Below are 16,810 nucleotides of genomic sequence, written 5' to 3' on the forward strand. Positions count from 1 at the left end.
CCTACAAAATGGGTATGGGGTGTAGAGAGATGGTGTGTTCCACTCCAAGGTGTTCCCCAGGTTTCCTCTCCATTGCTTCGATCTTCATGCTCTCGTTTAGTACTTGTTGGAAACTACGCTGCATTAGGCCTACAAATTGGGTATGGGGTGTAGAGAGATGGTGTGTTCCACTCCAAGGTGTTCCCCAGGTTTCCTCGCCATTGCTTCGATCTTCATGCTCTCGTTTAGTAGTTGTTGGAAACTACACTGCATTAGGCCTACAAATTGGGTATGGGGTGTAGAGAGATGGTGTGTTACACTCCAAGGTGTTCTCCAGGTTGCCTTTCCTGAGCTTCTATCTTCAGGCTCTTGTTAAATAGTGGTTAAATGGAACAACTGCATTTGGCGTACTAGTTGGTTTGGGGCCTACTAACAGTGTCTGCCGCTCCTTGCTGTTCTCCTCCACTGAACAAAGCTGTGCCGCCTGTTTACTACGGTTGCCAATTTTGAACTGCATTTTGACTACTTACTGATTTGGGCCTACTCTCTGTGTCAGCCTCTCATTCCAGTTGTCCTCCACTGCAATGCCCCCTGGTTAGTCCTGTGTTACCAATTTTGAACTGCATTTAGCCCACTTTATTCTTTGGGCATATATCTGTTTTTCCTCCTCATCCTGCCCATTGCCCAGCCAGTGATAGATGAGTCTGCTGGTACATTGACCCATAACGCAAAATTCCCTGTGCACGCTACACAGCAAGATTGTGACCCTGCTGAAAGTCACGTTCCTCTTCCCGCATACCATACCACCTTACACGGGGACAAAGAGGAAGGTGCAGATGAAAGTGCAGGTTCCTTCATCAGGTGGGGGGAGGAATACTAGTTGGCGACGTCACTGGCACAGGGCCTCTCATAGTACGCAAAAGTGTTGCTGCCGGTGGGAGGCGCCCCCGCCGTGCAAACACACCGCTGTACTTTGAGGGGCCATGTGCCAGTGCCAATGCCAACTAGTGGGCCCCCCCTGCTTGCTCAGGATCACAGCACTTGCAAAGTTGAAATACTTACCTCTCCCTGCTCCACTGCCGTGACGTGTTCCAGATTTCCTGGGCCCACTAATTACTTGAACCAGCCCTACCCCCCACAACTTTAGCCAAATGACCCCCAATTTCAAATGCCTTCAAATTATTATAAGCTAAATTACGATTGACAAGCTTCAGTAACAAGAATGGATGTTTTTGCCATTAAAATGGGCAGTGTAGATGTTTTCCTGGCCTCCACTCACTGCCGACTATGCTCCCCCATTGACTTGCATTGGGTTTCGTGTTTCGGGCAATACCCGACTTTTCGCGATAATCGGCCGATTCCACTCGACTCGACTTCTAAGATAGTCGGGTTTCGCGAAACACGGCTCGACTCCAAAAAGGTCAAGGTCGCTCAACCCTACTAGACACTCTAAACACCATAAGCAAATAAACTATCTCTGACCACTTGAATAATTGTTGTCTAGAGACACAGAGTGATTCCAGCAATATGTAAAAAAAATCAATAGTTTATTGAAATGTATTTAAAATGACACAGAATAATAAAATAAACAAATACAGGGTGGGAATAAACCTCCATAGTGGGGAGATGCAAAAGAAGGCTGGGTCAGCTAATAGGGTCCTTTAGGAATACATTCTGATGTACGAGAGGTTGATGCAATTAATATTTCATAGCATAAAGATAATTTTAAAGCTGTGCTCAGAGTTTCAACAAGATTAAAGTGCTCAGTGCAATAAGAAAATCCTAAAACCATGGATCACAGCAAATTATCTTATATAGTGTTGCTTCCTAAAACGCCAGAGGTGTCACATATATACAATTGAAAGGGGAAAATACAGCATCTGAAATGATGGAGTACATAAAAGGACCCAAACAGCAGCCACACGTCCCCAACCCCTACGCCATTTTTCTTAATGCTTTTTTCAGGTGTGTGTCTTAAGGTAGGGGAGTCAGGTGTTATATACAGTACAGACCAAAAGTTTGGACACACTTTCTCATTTAAAGATTGTTTTTTTATTTTCATGACTATGAAAATTGTACATTTACACTGAAGGCATCAAAACTATGAATTAACACATGTGGAATTATATACTTAACAAAAACGTGTGAAACAACTGAAAATATGTCTTATATTCTAGGTTCTTCAAAGTAGCCACCTTTTGCTTTGATGACTGCTTTACACACTCTTGGCATTCTCTTGATGAGCTTCAAGAGGTAGTCACTGGGAATGGTCTTCCAACAATCTTGAAGGAGTTCCCAGAGATGTTTAACACTTGTTGGCCCTTTTGCCTTCACTCTGCGGTCTAGCTCACCCCAAACCATCTCGATTGGGTTCAGGTCTGGTGACTGTGGAGGCCAGGTCATCTAGCGTAGAACCCCATCACTCTCCTTCTTGGTCAAATAGCCCTTACACAGCCTGGAGTTGTGTTTGGGGTCATTGTCCTGTTGAAAAATAAATGATGGTCAAACTAAACGCAAACCGGATGGAATAGCATACCGCTGCAAGATGCTGTGGTAGCCATGCTGGTTCAGTATGCCTTAAATTTTGAATAAATCCCCAACAGTGTCACCATCAAAGCACCCCCACACCATCACACCTCCTCCTCCATGCTTCACGGTGGGAACCAGGCATGTAGAGTCCATCCGTTCACCTTTTCTGCGTCGCACAAAGACTCCGTGGTTGGAACCAAAGATCTCAAATTTGGACTCATCAGACCAAAGCACAGATTTCCACTGGTCTAATGTCCATTCCTTGTGTTCTTTAGCACAAACAAGTCTCTTGTGCTTGTTGCCTGTCCTTAGCAGTGGTTTCCTAGCAGCTATTTTACCATGAAGGCCTGCTGCACAAAGTCTCCTCTTAACAGTTGTTGTAGAGATGTGCCTGCTGCTGGAACTCTGTGTGGCATTGACCTGGTCTCTAATCTGAGCTGCTGTTAACCTGCGATTTCTGAGGCTGGTGACTCGGATAAACTTATACTCAGAAGCAGAGGTGATTCCTGGTCTTTCTTTCCTGAAGCGGTCCTCATGTGAGCATGTTTCTTTTTAGCGCTTGATGGTTTTTGCCACTGCACTTGGGGACACTTTCAAAGTTTTCCCAATTTTTCGGACTGATGACCTTCATTTATTAAAGTAATGATGGATACTCGTTCTTCTTTACTTAGATGCTTTTTTCTTGCCATAATACAGTCTATTCAGTAGGACTATCAGCTGTGTATCCACCAGACATCTGCACAACACAACTGATGGTCCCAACCCCATTTATAAGGCAAGAAATCCCACTTATTAAAGCGGACAGGGCACACCTGTGAAGTGAAAACCATTCCCGGTGACTACCTCTTGAAGCTCATCAAGAGAATGCCAAGAGTGTGCAAAGCAGTCATCAAAGCAAAAGGTGGCTACTTTGAACAACCTAGAATATAAGACATAATTACAGTTGTTTCACACTTTTTGTTAAGTTTATAATTACACATGTGTTAATTCATAGTTTTGATGCCTTCAGTGTGAATGTACAATTTTCATAGTCATGAAAATACAGAAAAATCTTTAAATGAGAAGGTGAGTCCAAACTTTTGGTCTGTACTGTATACAGTGGGTGCGAAAAGTATTCAGACCCATTTAAATTTTTCACTATTTGTTTCATTGTAGCCATTTGTTAAATTCTAAAAAGTTCATTTTTTTCACATTAATAATGTACACTACACCCTATCTTGACTGAAAAAAAACCGGAAATGTAGAATTTTTCTCAAATTTAATAAAAAAGAAAAACTGAAATATCACATGCTCAGACACTCATACTTAAGTTACATGCTGTCCATTTCCTTGTGATCCTCCTTGAGATGGTTCTACTCCTTCATTGGAGTCCAGATGTGTTTAATTAAACTGATAGGACTTGATTTGGAAAGGCACACACCTGTCTATATAAAATCTCTTAGCTCACAGTGCATGTCAGACCAAATGAGAATCATGAGGTCAAAGGAATTGGCCAAGGAGCTCAGAGACAGAATTGTGTAAAGGTACAGATCTGGCCAAGGTTACAACAGAATTTCTGCAGTGCTCAAGGTTCCTAAAAGCACAGTGGCCTCCATAATCCTTAAATGGAAGAAGTTTGGGACCACCAGAAGTCTTCCTAGATCTGGCCGTCCAGCCAAATTCAGCAATCGTGGGAGAAGAGCGTTGGTGAGAGAGGTAAAGAAGAACCACAAGATCACTGTGGCTGAGCTCCAGAGATGCAGTAGGGAGATGGGAGAAAGTTCCATAAAGTCAACTATCACTGCATCCCTCCACCAGTCGGGCCTTTATAGTAGAGTTGCTCGACGGAAGCCTCTCCTCAGTGCAAGACATATGAAAGCCTGCATAGAGTTTTCTAAAAAGCACATGAAGAACTCCCAGACGATGAGAAATAAGATTCTCTGGTCTGATGAGATGAAGACAGAACTTTTTGGTGATAATTCTAAGCGTTATATGTAGAGCAAACCAGGCACTGCTCATCACCTGCCCAATACAATCCCAACAGTGAAACATGGTGGTGGCAGCATCATGCTATGAGGTGCTTTTCAGCTGCAGGGACAGGATGACTGGTTGTCATTGAAGGAAACATGAATGCGGCCAAGTATGGAGATATCCTGGATGAAAACATGTTTCAGAGTGCTCTGGACCTCAGACTTGGCCGATGGTTCACCTTCCAAGAAGACAATGACCCTAAGCACACAGCTAAAATAACAAAGGAGTGGCTTCAGAACAAGTCTGTGACCATTCTTGACTGGCCCAGCCAGAGCCCTGACCTAAACCCAATTGAGCATCTCTGGAGAGACCAGAAAATGGCTGTCCACCAACGTTCACCATCCAACCTGACGGAACTGGAGAGGATCTGCAAGGAATAATGGCAGAGGATCCCCAAATCCAGGTGTGGAAAAACTTGTTGCATCATTCCCAAGAAGACTCGTGGCTGTACTAGCTCAAAAGGTGCTTCTACTCAATACTGAGCAAAGGGTCTGAAAACTTATGACCATGTGATATTTCAGTTTTTCTTTTTTAATACATTTGCATAAATTACTACATTTCTCTTTTTTCAGTCAAGATGGGGTGCAGAGTGCACATTAATGAGAAAAAAATGAACTTTTTTGAATTTACCAAATGGCTGCAATGAAACAAAGAGTGAAAATTTAAAGGAGTCTGAATACTTTCTGTACCCGCTGTAAACATATAAAACTAAGCACAATGTATTCAGGGGCATACTTTAATTAGACTTTATAGTGATTTCCCTCAACATGGGTGTCGGTAAGTGACAAATTAATAAATAATCCATGAGAATATGTCAATGCAAAATCAATTATCTATATATCTTAAAGTAACAACGCCTGAGATGTTTCTGCAATGCCCCCTTCACTTCTTTGTTTCTAAAGCAGTAGATAATTGGATTTACAAGAGGAGTCAAAAGGCTGTATAAGAAAGAGGCTAAATGCTCCACCTCAAAGGAGTATCCTGAAGGTCCTATATAGTTGAAGTTAGCTGTCCCATAGAACATGGTCACCACAATAAGGTGGGACGAACAGGTTGAAAATGCCTTCCATCGTCCTTCAGAAGACTTTATCTTCATAATGGTGGAAATGATGTGTATGTAAGAGATGACAATGTAGAGAAACGGGGTAAAACCTAAAAATACACTGACAATGTACAACAAGATTTTACTGGTTTTGGTGGGATTACAGGATGCCTGTATGAGTGGAGGTACATCGCAGTAGAAATGGTTAATGATCTGTTGTGATTTACAAAACGAGAGGTTGGCGGTCATGACTGTGTGAAGAATTGAATTGAGGAACCCACTTAACCATGATGCTGCAGCGAGACTAGCGCAAAGCTTACCACTCATCACCACTGGATAATGGAACGGGTTGCATATTGCAACAAAACGGTCATACGCCATTATGGCCAGCAATATACATTCCGCCCCTCCGAGTGATACAAATAAATATAACTGAAAGATACATTTTCGAAAGGAAATTTTTCTGTTGCCAGTTACGCAGTTAAATAACACCAATGGCAGTGTGGACGAGGAATAGAAAATGTCCAGCAAGGAGAGGTTACTTAGGAAAAAGTACATGGGAGTGTGAAGATGGCTCTCAAGTCTAATGATGGTGAAAATGCAGAGATTTCCAATCAGGATTGTGCAATAAATGACAAAAAATAAAATGGTGACAAAGAACACACCGTCAGAAAATGTAAGAAGCAAAAAGTTTTCCAGTGATGTGTCGTTCTGATGTTGTAGGTCAATCAATAGCATCTGAAATAGAGTCATAATAATAATAATAATAATAATAATAATTTATTTCTATAGCGCTTTACATTTTAGATTGGACTTGTACAAATATTAAAGACATTACAGAATAACACATAGCTCAACAGACACCTAAAGGAGTGAGGGCCCTGCATGCAATCTTACAATCTATGAGGAAATAGGGGAGATATGAGACGTAAATGGTAAAAAGTACTTGTATTGTACATTCCAGCCACCAATATAATTAATATGGTAGTCACACAATGCTGCATGAACTGTTCACCAGCCAGATGTATACAAGTATGGACACAGAAGGCTATTAAGTGCATGGAGGGTGTGTGAAAAGAGGCTGCGAGGGTCAAGATTTTGAAGAGAATTTTGTATGGGCAAAATGGAGATAGTTAGATAAGTGAGGTGAGGTGAAGGCCAGTTTTTAGGCCACACTTAAAAAGGTGACTATTGGCAATGAATTGAATTGTCCTGGGCTGTGCATTCCAAAGAACTGGTGCAGCACTTGAGAAGTCATGGAGATAAGAGTGAGAGGTTCAGATTATTGAGGATGTTAGTTTTAAGTCATTAGCAGAAGGAAGGGCACGTGTAGGGTGGTAGACTGAGACAAGGTAGGGTGGTGCTGAACCATGGAGCGCTTTGTGGGTAAGAGTGATACATTTATATTGGACTGTGTAGCGGATAGCCAAACAGTGAATGACTAGCACGAGGTAGTGGCATCGTTGAAGCAGTTGGAAAGGAATATGATCCTGGCTACAGTATTTAGGATTAATTGTAGAAGTGAGAGGGAGAGAGTAAGAGGCAGACCAATTAGAAGAGAGTTGCAATTGTCCAGACGAGAATGAATAAGAGCAACAGTAAGAGTTTTTGCAGAGTCAAAGGTAAGAAAAGGTTGAATTCTAGAAATGTTTTTAAGGTGTAGGTGACATGAGCAAGTAATTGATTGGATGTAGGGGGTGATTGAAAAATCTGAATCAAATATGACCCCTAGACAGTGGGCATGTTGCTGGGGAGTAATGGTAGAACCACACATGGAAATGGCAATATCGGGCATAGGTAGGTTAGTGGAGGGAGGAAAAACAACTAGTTCAGTTTTTGACACATTCAGTTTTCGATAGATGGAAGACATAATGTTTGAGACAGCAGAAAAAAGATCACTGGTATTTTCTAGTAATGCAGGGGTGATGTCAGGAGCCGAGGTGTATAATTTGGGTTCATCAGCAGAGAGATGGTACTGAAAGCTGAATCTACTGATGGTTTGTCCAATAGGGGCAGTATATAAAGAGAAAAGGAGGGGCCTAGGACTGATCCTTGAGAAACCCTGACAGTAAGGGGAAGAGGAGAGTAAGAGGAACCAGTAAAATTTTGACACAGAGAAGGAGCTTTCAGAGAGGTAAGAGGAGAACCAGGAGAGAACTGAGAATAGTTAGGGAGAGCTGGTGATCCACTGTGTTGAATGTTACAGAGAGATCAAGGATAGAGATGGGCGAACCCGAACAGTAAAGTACAGCGTCCGTATGGTCGGAGCCATGTACCACAAAATCCTGAGTGACAACCTCCTTTCCTCTGCCAGGACATTAATAATGGGTCATGGCTGGGTCTTTTAGCAAGACAATGACCCAAAACATACAGCCAAGGCAACAAAAGAGTGGCTCAAAAAGAAGCACATTAAGGTCATGGAGTGGCCTAGCCAGTCTCCAGACCTTAATCCCATAGAAAACTTATGGAGGGAGTTGAAGCTTCGAGTTGCCAAGCGACAGCCTTAAAATCTTAATGATTTAGAGATTATCTGCAAAGAGGAGTGGATCAAAATTCCTCCTAACATGTGCGCAAACCTCATCTTCAACTACAAAAAACTTATGACTGCTGTGCTTGCCAACAAGGTTTTGCCACCAAGTATTAAGTCTTGTTTGCCAGAGGGATCAAATACTTATTTCTCACCGCAAAATGGAAATAAATTTATACAATTTATACAATGTGATTTTCTGGATTTTATTTTTGGTATTCTATCTCTCAATGTTAAAATTAGCTTACTCTTAAAATTATATACTGTTCATGTCTTTGTTAGTGGGCAAATTTACAAAATCAGCAAGGGATCAAATACTTATTTCCCCCAGTGTAAATGATACAAATGCAACCAGTGAATGCATCATTTTGCAATGCAAATGAGCTGGAAACAAGTTTCTTTGATTGTCTTGCATGGCTTACCTGTCTCCTGTCCAGCAGCCATGTTTAACTCCCCTGGCACTTCGAAAAATATGGCACTTGGACAAGGCTCGTTAAAGGGTCGACATTGACTGTTAGGATTGCTACTTCCAATAGGTGGCACAAGAGTTCTAGTCCTCTTCCTCTCTGAAGAGACAATTTGCATATTTCCCAGAGGAGCATTGCGGCTTTAAGGCTCCTCACCTCGACATGCTTATCATGTCACTCTCCACAAGGAGAAAAGATACTTCTTGGATCCCGGTCAGATGCCTCTCAATCAGCCAAACCAGATCTCCACTTTGAACTGACGAGGGGCAATACCCCGAAATACAGTGTCTGCAAATTGATTCTGGTTTGGCTATTATCCTAAGTCATGTGACAAGGCTCGTTAAAGGGTCGACATTGACTGTTAGGATTGCTACTTCCAAAAGGTGAAACAAGAGTTCTAGTCATCTTCCTCTCTGAAGAGACAATTTGCATATTTCCCAGAGGAGCATTGCAGCTTTAAGTCTCCTCACCTCGACATGCTTAACATGTCACTCTCCACAAGGAGAAACGATACTTCTTGGATCCCGGCACTTGGATACAAACTGCACAATCATCTTCCCTTGGCTGTATCTTAGGCTATGTGCACACGTCAGAATTCTTTGCAGAAATTTCCTGAACAAATCCGGACTTTTTCTGCAGGAAATCCGCACGCGTTTTTTGTGCTGCTTTTTCGCGTTTCTTTCTGGTGCTTTCCAATGCATTAAATAGTGGGAAATCCGCAAAAAAATCTTTCATTAAATAGCGGGAAATCTGCGAAAAATCCACAAAATTAATGAATATGCTGCATTTTTTACCGCGATTCAACATGTGCACAAAAATTGCGGATTGTATTCTATGAATAGAATGCTTAATGGATGCATTTTTTCTCGGTTTTATTGCGTTTTTATAGCGAAAAAAAAGTGAAAAATCCGGAACGTATGCATGCAGCCTTAATATACAGGGAAGTTTATGCTTAGATCTATCACTAATTTAACACGTTAACAGTTATCAGTCAAGTAACTTAAAGGTACCGTCACATTAAGCGACGCTGCTGCAATATAGACAACGATGCCGATCGCTGCAGCGTCGCTGTTTCGTCGTTGTGTGGTCGCTGGAGAGCTGTCACACAGACAGCTCTCCAGCGACCAACGATTCTGAAGTCCCCGGGTAACCAGGGTAAACATCGGGTTACTAAGCGCAGGGCTGCGCTTAGTAACCCGATGTTTACCCTGGTTACCAGTGTAAATGTAAAAAAAACCAAACACTGCATACTTACATTCCGGTGTCTGTCGCGTCCCCTAGCGTCCGCTTCCCTGCACTGTGTAAGCGTCGGCCGTAAAGCAGAGCGGTGACGTCACCGCTCTGCTTTACGGCCGGCCGGCGCTGACACAGTGCAGGGAAGCGGACGCCGGAGGACGCGACAGACACCGGAATGTAAGTATGTAGTGTTTTTTTTTTTTACATTTACACTGGTAACCAGGGTAAACATCGGGTTACTAAGCGCGGCCCTGCGCTCAGTAACCCGATGTTTACCCTGATTACCAGTGAAGACATCGCCGATTCAGCGATGTCAGCGGGTGATCCAGCGACGAAATCAAGTTCTGACCTTCTAGCTCCAACCAGCGATGTCACAGCAGGATCCTGATCGCTGCTGCGTGTCAAACACAACGATATCGCTATCCAGGACGCTGCAACGTCACGGATCGCTAGCGATATCGTTGTTAAGTCCCTCAGTGTGAAGGTACCTTAAGACAGCAGAAGGCAATAAAGTGCAGAGACAAACAAACAAACAAACAAACAAATAAACTTACAGACCAACAAGGATCATAAACTTTTTGAGCAAGTGTGATGACCTTACAGCATCAGGGAACAAACTCAGTATTTGAAATATCTATAATTAATGCAGGCTTGCAAAGATAGAAGACTTTAAAATGGATAAATGCAGCAGATGAATGAAATATATACCATTAATACAGTCATAGCAGCTGACTAAAAAGAACATTCATGCAGTTACCATGCATGTGGCCAGTGGCTGACTTTAAGTGGTGGCAAACTAGGCTTCCATTTCCTAGGAGCCCTTTGAGGACGTGAGCCACAGAGGGAGTCAGATGTAGCATTAATAGATTTTTGAAGGTTGATGATTTGAATTTTAAATATCTTGGTAGTGCTATTTTGGCCCTATGTAGCGGTATTATGTGGGCTGAAATAACAAAACTTGTTCAAAAATGCTAAGAGGGGAGAGGGGAGAGGGAAGTAAGTCGGGGAGGCTACTTTGCTTTCTGCCCTGGGCCTTCTACATGTGAAGAAATTTATTTTTGGGTTATCGGGAGAAGGGTGATTGGATTACTGTTTACTCTTGCAGCCTTGGCAAAAGAGGTTCAAATATAAACAAAGACTCTTTGGCCTCAGATTTTTAGGTCATTACTAGAATTGGAGCATAAAGGTTCCCAGGATCTTGTCAGCTGGCCATGCCAGTAATCTGTGCCCGCTTGACGGGAGTCCTGGGAACAGCCTCTTACCTGACGCATCTGGAACTCTTCTTTTGATTAGCTGACCTTGTACAACTTTACCTTTGCAGCGTGACATATATGTATCGTTGCAACAGGCCATCTATTCAAAAAAAGAGTTATGGATGCTCATTACTAAGATGAGACTCTCAACTCATATCCAGTGGCCACAGATTAGATAGATACTGTAGATAGATTTCTAGTATTATCTGATGCATCGTTGCATACCACATTCTCTACTTTTTTGCGCACAAAGAAGAGATTTATGTATATTACCTTAGATTAAATAGCACGAGAAGGAACTGTGAATTTGACACCTAAAAAAAAATATATATAAAAATGAGGTAGGCAATAACCCAATATATGTACATTTCTAGCCCAAATTAATTATTTATGGTTTTTTTTAAGTGACGTAATTTGTTGCTGATTTTTGCACCAAACTACTCTACATCCTGACCTAATAAATGTTTCCTACCCCCTCTCCTTACCCATGTATATATAGCTTAAAAAAAACAATAAAAATGATTGAAAACCAATTTCTTCTTCGTGGAGCATGAGAGTTGATAAATGTTACACAAAATCAAAGATGATCTTTTTCTTTTAGTTTTTTTTAGCCTTTTTAGAGCAAAAAGTAACACAATCATTTACAATGGTACACGGTAATCTTCAACTGCGCAAAAACTAACACACAGATTTTGGACTCCATTACAGTATTAGAGTACAGTTAATTGAAAAATTTGCATCATTTTGAAAAGTTTCAAATGATGAACGAAACAAAAGCATCTGGATAAGGAAAACCACACTCATTGTTGAGAATTAAAAAAAAAATAAAGAAGCAAATTAAATACTTAATACAATAAGAATACAATTTAAAACAGCACTATTAAAGGGACTCTGTCACCTGAATTTGGTGGGCTCTCTAAATGCCCTGTGTCCGGTCCAATGGGCGGTGTTTCCTCTTCTTTCATTCACCCCTTCCTTTCCCGCTGTCCGCCATATTTTCTTGAAGTTGAGTAGTTCATGCGTGCGCAATGCAATCTTGCCTTGCGCACGCGCAGTATGCTTTGCCCAACTGCGGGCAAAGCCGAAAAGCATTACTGCGCATGCACCGCCGCACTATGTCCCGGAACACAATGAAATACTTCCGGGACATAGTGTGGTGGCGCATGCGCAGTAATGCTTTTCTTCTTTGCCCGCAGTTGGGCAAAGCATACTGCGCGTGCACAAGGCAAGATTGCATTGCGCACATGTGAACTACGGAGGAAACCTACTCAACTTCAAGAAAATATTGCGGACAGCGGGAAAGGAAGGGGTGAATGAAAGAAGAGGAAACACCGCCCATCGGGCCGGACACAGGGCATTTACATAGCCCGCCAAATTCAAGTGGCAGAGTCCCTTTAAAACCAATTTTACTCCAGATAAAAAGGTTGTAAAGATAATGCTAAATCGGAGTCTCTGTCGCTATTATTTTAATTAATACCACTTTCTGGTGGTGAAAAGTTACACCATACAGCTCTGGCAAAAATTAAGAGACCACTGCAAAATGTTCAGTTTGTCTGATTTTTCTCTTTACAGGTATATTTCTGAGTAAAATGTAAATTGTTTATTTATTCTATAAACTTCTGACAACATGTCTCCAAATTTTCAAGCAATACATTTTGTATTTTTTTCTGAAAAAGAAAAATGGTCAAAATTAAAAAAAAAACCAGTGCTTTCAGACCTCAAATAATGCAAAGAAAACAAGTTCATAATCATTTAGAAACAACAATACTAATGTTTTAACTCGGGAGAGTTCAGAAATCAATATTTTGTGGAATAACCATGATTTTTAATCACAGCTTTCATGCGTCTTGGCATGCTTTCCACCAGTATTTCACACTGCTTCTGGTGCAAACATTTAAGCAGTTCCTCTTTGTTGATGGCTTGTGACTTTCCATCATCCTCTTGATTACATTCCAGAGGTTTTCAATGGGGTTCAGGTCTGGAGATGGGGCTGCCCATGTCAGGGTTTGGTTGTGGTGGTCTCTCAATTTTTGCCAGAGCTGTATGTATGCCATAATTCACAATTTTTTAAACTTACTCCCTCTGCTCATGGCACATTTCATAAATGTGGGTGGAGCTTTATGAAATGAGGTCGAGCCACCCACAACACCAACAAATTTACCATAACACAGGGGAACAATTTGAAAAAAAATTTCTGTTGAGTTAGGTTTTTGAGCTGATTTATACTAAAATTGGCATGCTGATTCCAAAAATGTAGTCAGTTTTTTTCTAGCACGTCAAGTTTTTCCTACACAACTTACCTGCCAGAGAAGCACAATTGCACTGATATCTGTAATAAGACTTGTTATCTGATTACAATTTGACTCATATAGAGCTACGTGGCAACTTGTAAGAGTAGTCACAACTTTGTCATGCCTATTTCTTATATATTTCATTTTTTGTTCATATTTGTACTATTTAATAAAAAAAAACTTTTTAGGTACAGTAGTTTACATAGTTTTGAGAAGACAAAAATCCTATAGTTCAAAAACTTGACGTGATAGAGAAAAACTGAGATCATTTCTGGATTTAGCATCCAAAAATTAATTAAGAACAGTTGTCTGACCTAACTCTTAAAAAATTGTGTTCCCCAGTGCCAGACGGTGGCGTAATTTATAGTGCGATTTTGATTATGGGATTATTTTGGTGCACGTAAAGAAGGCAATGTGTTAGATTTATTAAAAGGTGTGTACTTCTTAAAACAGTGGATATAAAAAGTCTACATATTCCTATTAAAATGTCAGGTTTTCCTCATATAAAACAAATGATATTAAGAAGAACCATTTCAGAACTTTTTCCACTGGTAATGTTTCCCATAATATGTACAATTCAATTGAGAAATTGAATTCACTAAAGCCCCAGTTCCAAATCAGCCCAGAAGCTCATTGCTGCTTCCACCATGCTTCACTGTGGGCACTATGTTCTGTGATGCACAGTGTTGGCTTAGAGCAAAACATACCTTTTGGAATTATGGCCTAAAAGTTCAACTTTAGTCTCATATAACATGTTTTCCCACATGCTTTTGGTAGACTTAATGTAGGTTATGCCAAGTCATAGCCGGGCTTAGATGTTTTTCTACGAGTATGTAAGAAAAGGCTTCCTTTTTGCCACTGTGACTCACAAGTAAGACATATGAAGAATACAGGAGATTGTTGTCACATGCAGTACACATCCAGTACTTACCATAAATTCCTGCAACTCTTTTGAAGTTTTTGTAGGCCACTTGACAACCTCCTGGACTAATTTCCATCTTGTCTTTATGGCAAGTATTGAAGGATATCCAGTTTTAGTAATGTCTCTGTTGTGCCAAATTTAAGCCACTTCTTGATGACAGTCTTCACAGTGTATTTCATGGCTTGGCAATTTTTTTTTTGTCCCATTTTGATGACTGAGAACTTTCAGCAGTATGATCCATTTGCTGTGTTGTAAGCTGTTTATGGAACATGGCTTTTTGCTGTGAAATGCAACTAAAAACTGAAAATCCTACTGGTGCAGCTAAGCTTTATAAGGGGTTATGTGGGGTTAATCAGAATCACTGTAAATTATTGCAGTATTGTACTGATTACTATGCAACATGAGTGTAAATGTGATTGGCTGATTCTGAACACACAGCATTCTCAATTTATAAAGAGATGTTCACACTTCCACATTATTTTTTTATAGTTGGATTTTATTAAATTTTCAGAGTAATATTACAGAAAAGAACAAAAAAATCATTCAACAGAAGAAACGATTTATAGTGTCTTGTGCCATTGCTTCTGCTAAAGCAACATATTGAGATGCACACTATCACATTATATTAATTTTGTCATTTTGAGTTTCCCCCTCCAAAATTATTTCAGTTTGTTTCTCAGATTATGGGTGACATTAAAGGTGGAAAAAGTTCTAAAGTGATTATTAAAGTGAAATTGCATATAAGTTTCACAAAAGCATCTAACATATAGATGTCATACCGATGTGACCCTCACCTGAGTGTTAGCAGAAGTCTTAGGAGAAATTAAACATAAAGTAACAGCTTTCTATTAATACTTATCTACATGTAATAGCATAATACATCATGTGCTCTATACCGTCAGCTCACTCACTGACCACTACCTAATAAAGGCTCGTGGAATCAGTGAGTATTTATCGTAGAAGACGCAGCCGCTGTGGAAAATCTGCTCCCAGTTGTCATTTAACAAAATGATGATAATAATTACATAATTAATCCAGCAGAAGAAAAACCAAGAAAATTGTTAACACTTGAAGTGCATGTCCTGCTATAGACTTAGGGTACCGTCACACTATAACATTTCGATCGCTACGACGGTACGATTCGTGACGTTCCAGCGATATCGTCACGATATCGCTGTGTCTGACACGCAGCAGCGATCAGGGATCCTGCTGAGAATCGTACGTCGTAGCAGATCGTTTAGAACTTTCTTTCATCGCTGGATCTCCCGCTGTCATCGCTAGATCGGTGTGTGTGACACCGATCTAGCGATCTAGCGATGCGATCCAGCGATGCGTTCGCTTGTAACCAGGGTAAACATCGGGTAACTAAGCGCAGGACCGCGCTTAGTTACCCGATGTTTACCCTGGTTGCAAGAGTTAAACTAAAAAAAAACAAACAGCACATACTTACATTCTGGTGTCCGTCAGGTCCCTTGCCGTCTGCTTCCTGCACTGTGACTGCCGGCCGTAAAGTGAAAGCAGAGCACAGCGGCTGTGCTTTCACTTTCACTTTACGGCCGGCAGTCACAGTGCGGGAAGCAGAGACTGCAAGGGACCTGACGGACACCAGAATGTAAGTATGTGCTGTTTTTTTTTTTTTAGTTTAACGCTTGTAACCAGGGTAAACATCGGGTAACTAAGCGCGGTCCTGCGCTTAGTTACCCGATGTTTACCCTGGTTACCCAGGGACCTCGGCATCGTTGGTTGCTGGAGAGCTGTCTGTGTGACAGCTCCCCAGCGACCACACTACGATTTACCTACGATCACGGCCAGGTCATATCGCTGGTCGTGATCGTAGGTAAATCGTATAGTGTGACGGTACCCTTATATAGGGATGAGACCAGGGCCTGATTAGAACAAGAAAAAACAGCCCTGGCACACAAATCCCACCAACCTATAAGCCATAAGACCCCCCCCCCCCAGCATCCCACGATCGATTAATTTTGCATTACTTAGTCATGCCTCTCATCAGTCTATTACATGAGTTATTTGAAGAGTCACATGTGAATGATCAACCACTGCTCCAGTTACATGGGGCTCTTCAGAGCTCTGGTTCATCAGAGGTCACAGCGACTGGAAAGTTAACTCATATCTAGAAGATTAGGACTTCTAAACTTGGGATAAACAATTTCAACAGGTTTTTCAAAATTTATTTTTATTTGCCCATCAGAATTAGACAATAATAAACCCACCAATACTGACTCTCCTGATGTCCAATTTTGCCTCCCCAACAACAGGACTGGAGAATAATACTGATCTTGAGAATTGTACTCAGGGTACTGGACAGGAGAAGTAGTACTGTGCAGTATACAGAATAAGGGCTCGCTCACAACACCGTATAACACGGCCAAGTGCTATCCGATGTTTTATTGCATAGCACTCGGACCAATGTAATACTAAGGGGCAGTGCAGATCTACGATTATTTTCTCATGCCGATTCGGCATGAGATAACAATTGCAGCACGCTGGGAGTGCCTCCGGTGTTCAGATCAATTGCACCAATACAAGTCTATGG

The 16,810-nt window shown here is 41.2% G+C and overlaps 1 protein-coding gene across 1 annotated transcript; it reads right to left on the reverse strand.

Moving 5' to 3' along the window:
- Positions 1-5,347: 5,347 nt before the first annotated feature.
- LOC138652219 (olfactory receptor 5V1-like) lies at positions 5,348-11,359 on the reverse strand. Its single transcript, XM_069742988.1, has 2 exons — positions 11,317-11,359; positions 5,348-6,298 (listed from the first exon to the last, which is right to left on the reverse strand). The coding sequence occupies exon 2, from the start codon at positions 6,296-6,298 to the stop codon at positions 5,348-5,350; it is 951 nt and encodes a 316-aa protein (XP_069599089.1). The 5' UTR covers positions 11,317-11,359.
- Between the last annotated feature and the right edge of the window lie 5,451 nt (positions 11,360-16,810).

The sequence above is a fragment of the Ranitomeya imitator genome, chromosome 10 (genome assembly GCF_032444005.1).
Source record: "Ranitomeya imitator isolate aRanImi1 chromosome 10, aRanImi1.pri, whole genome shotgun sequence".
NCBI classification, from domain to species: domain Eukaryota; kingdom Metazoa; phylum Chordata; class Amphibia; order Anura; family Dendrobatidae; genus Ranitomeya; species Ranitomeya imitator.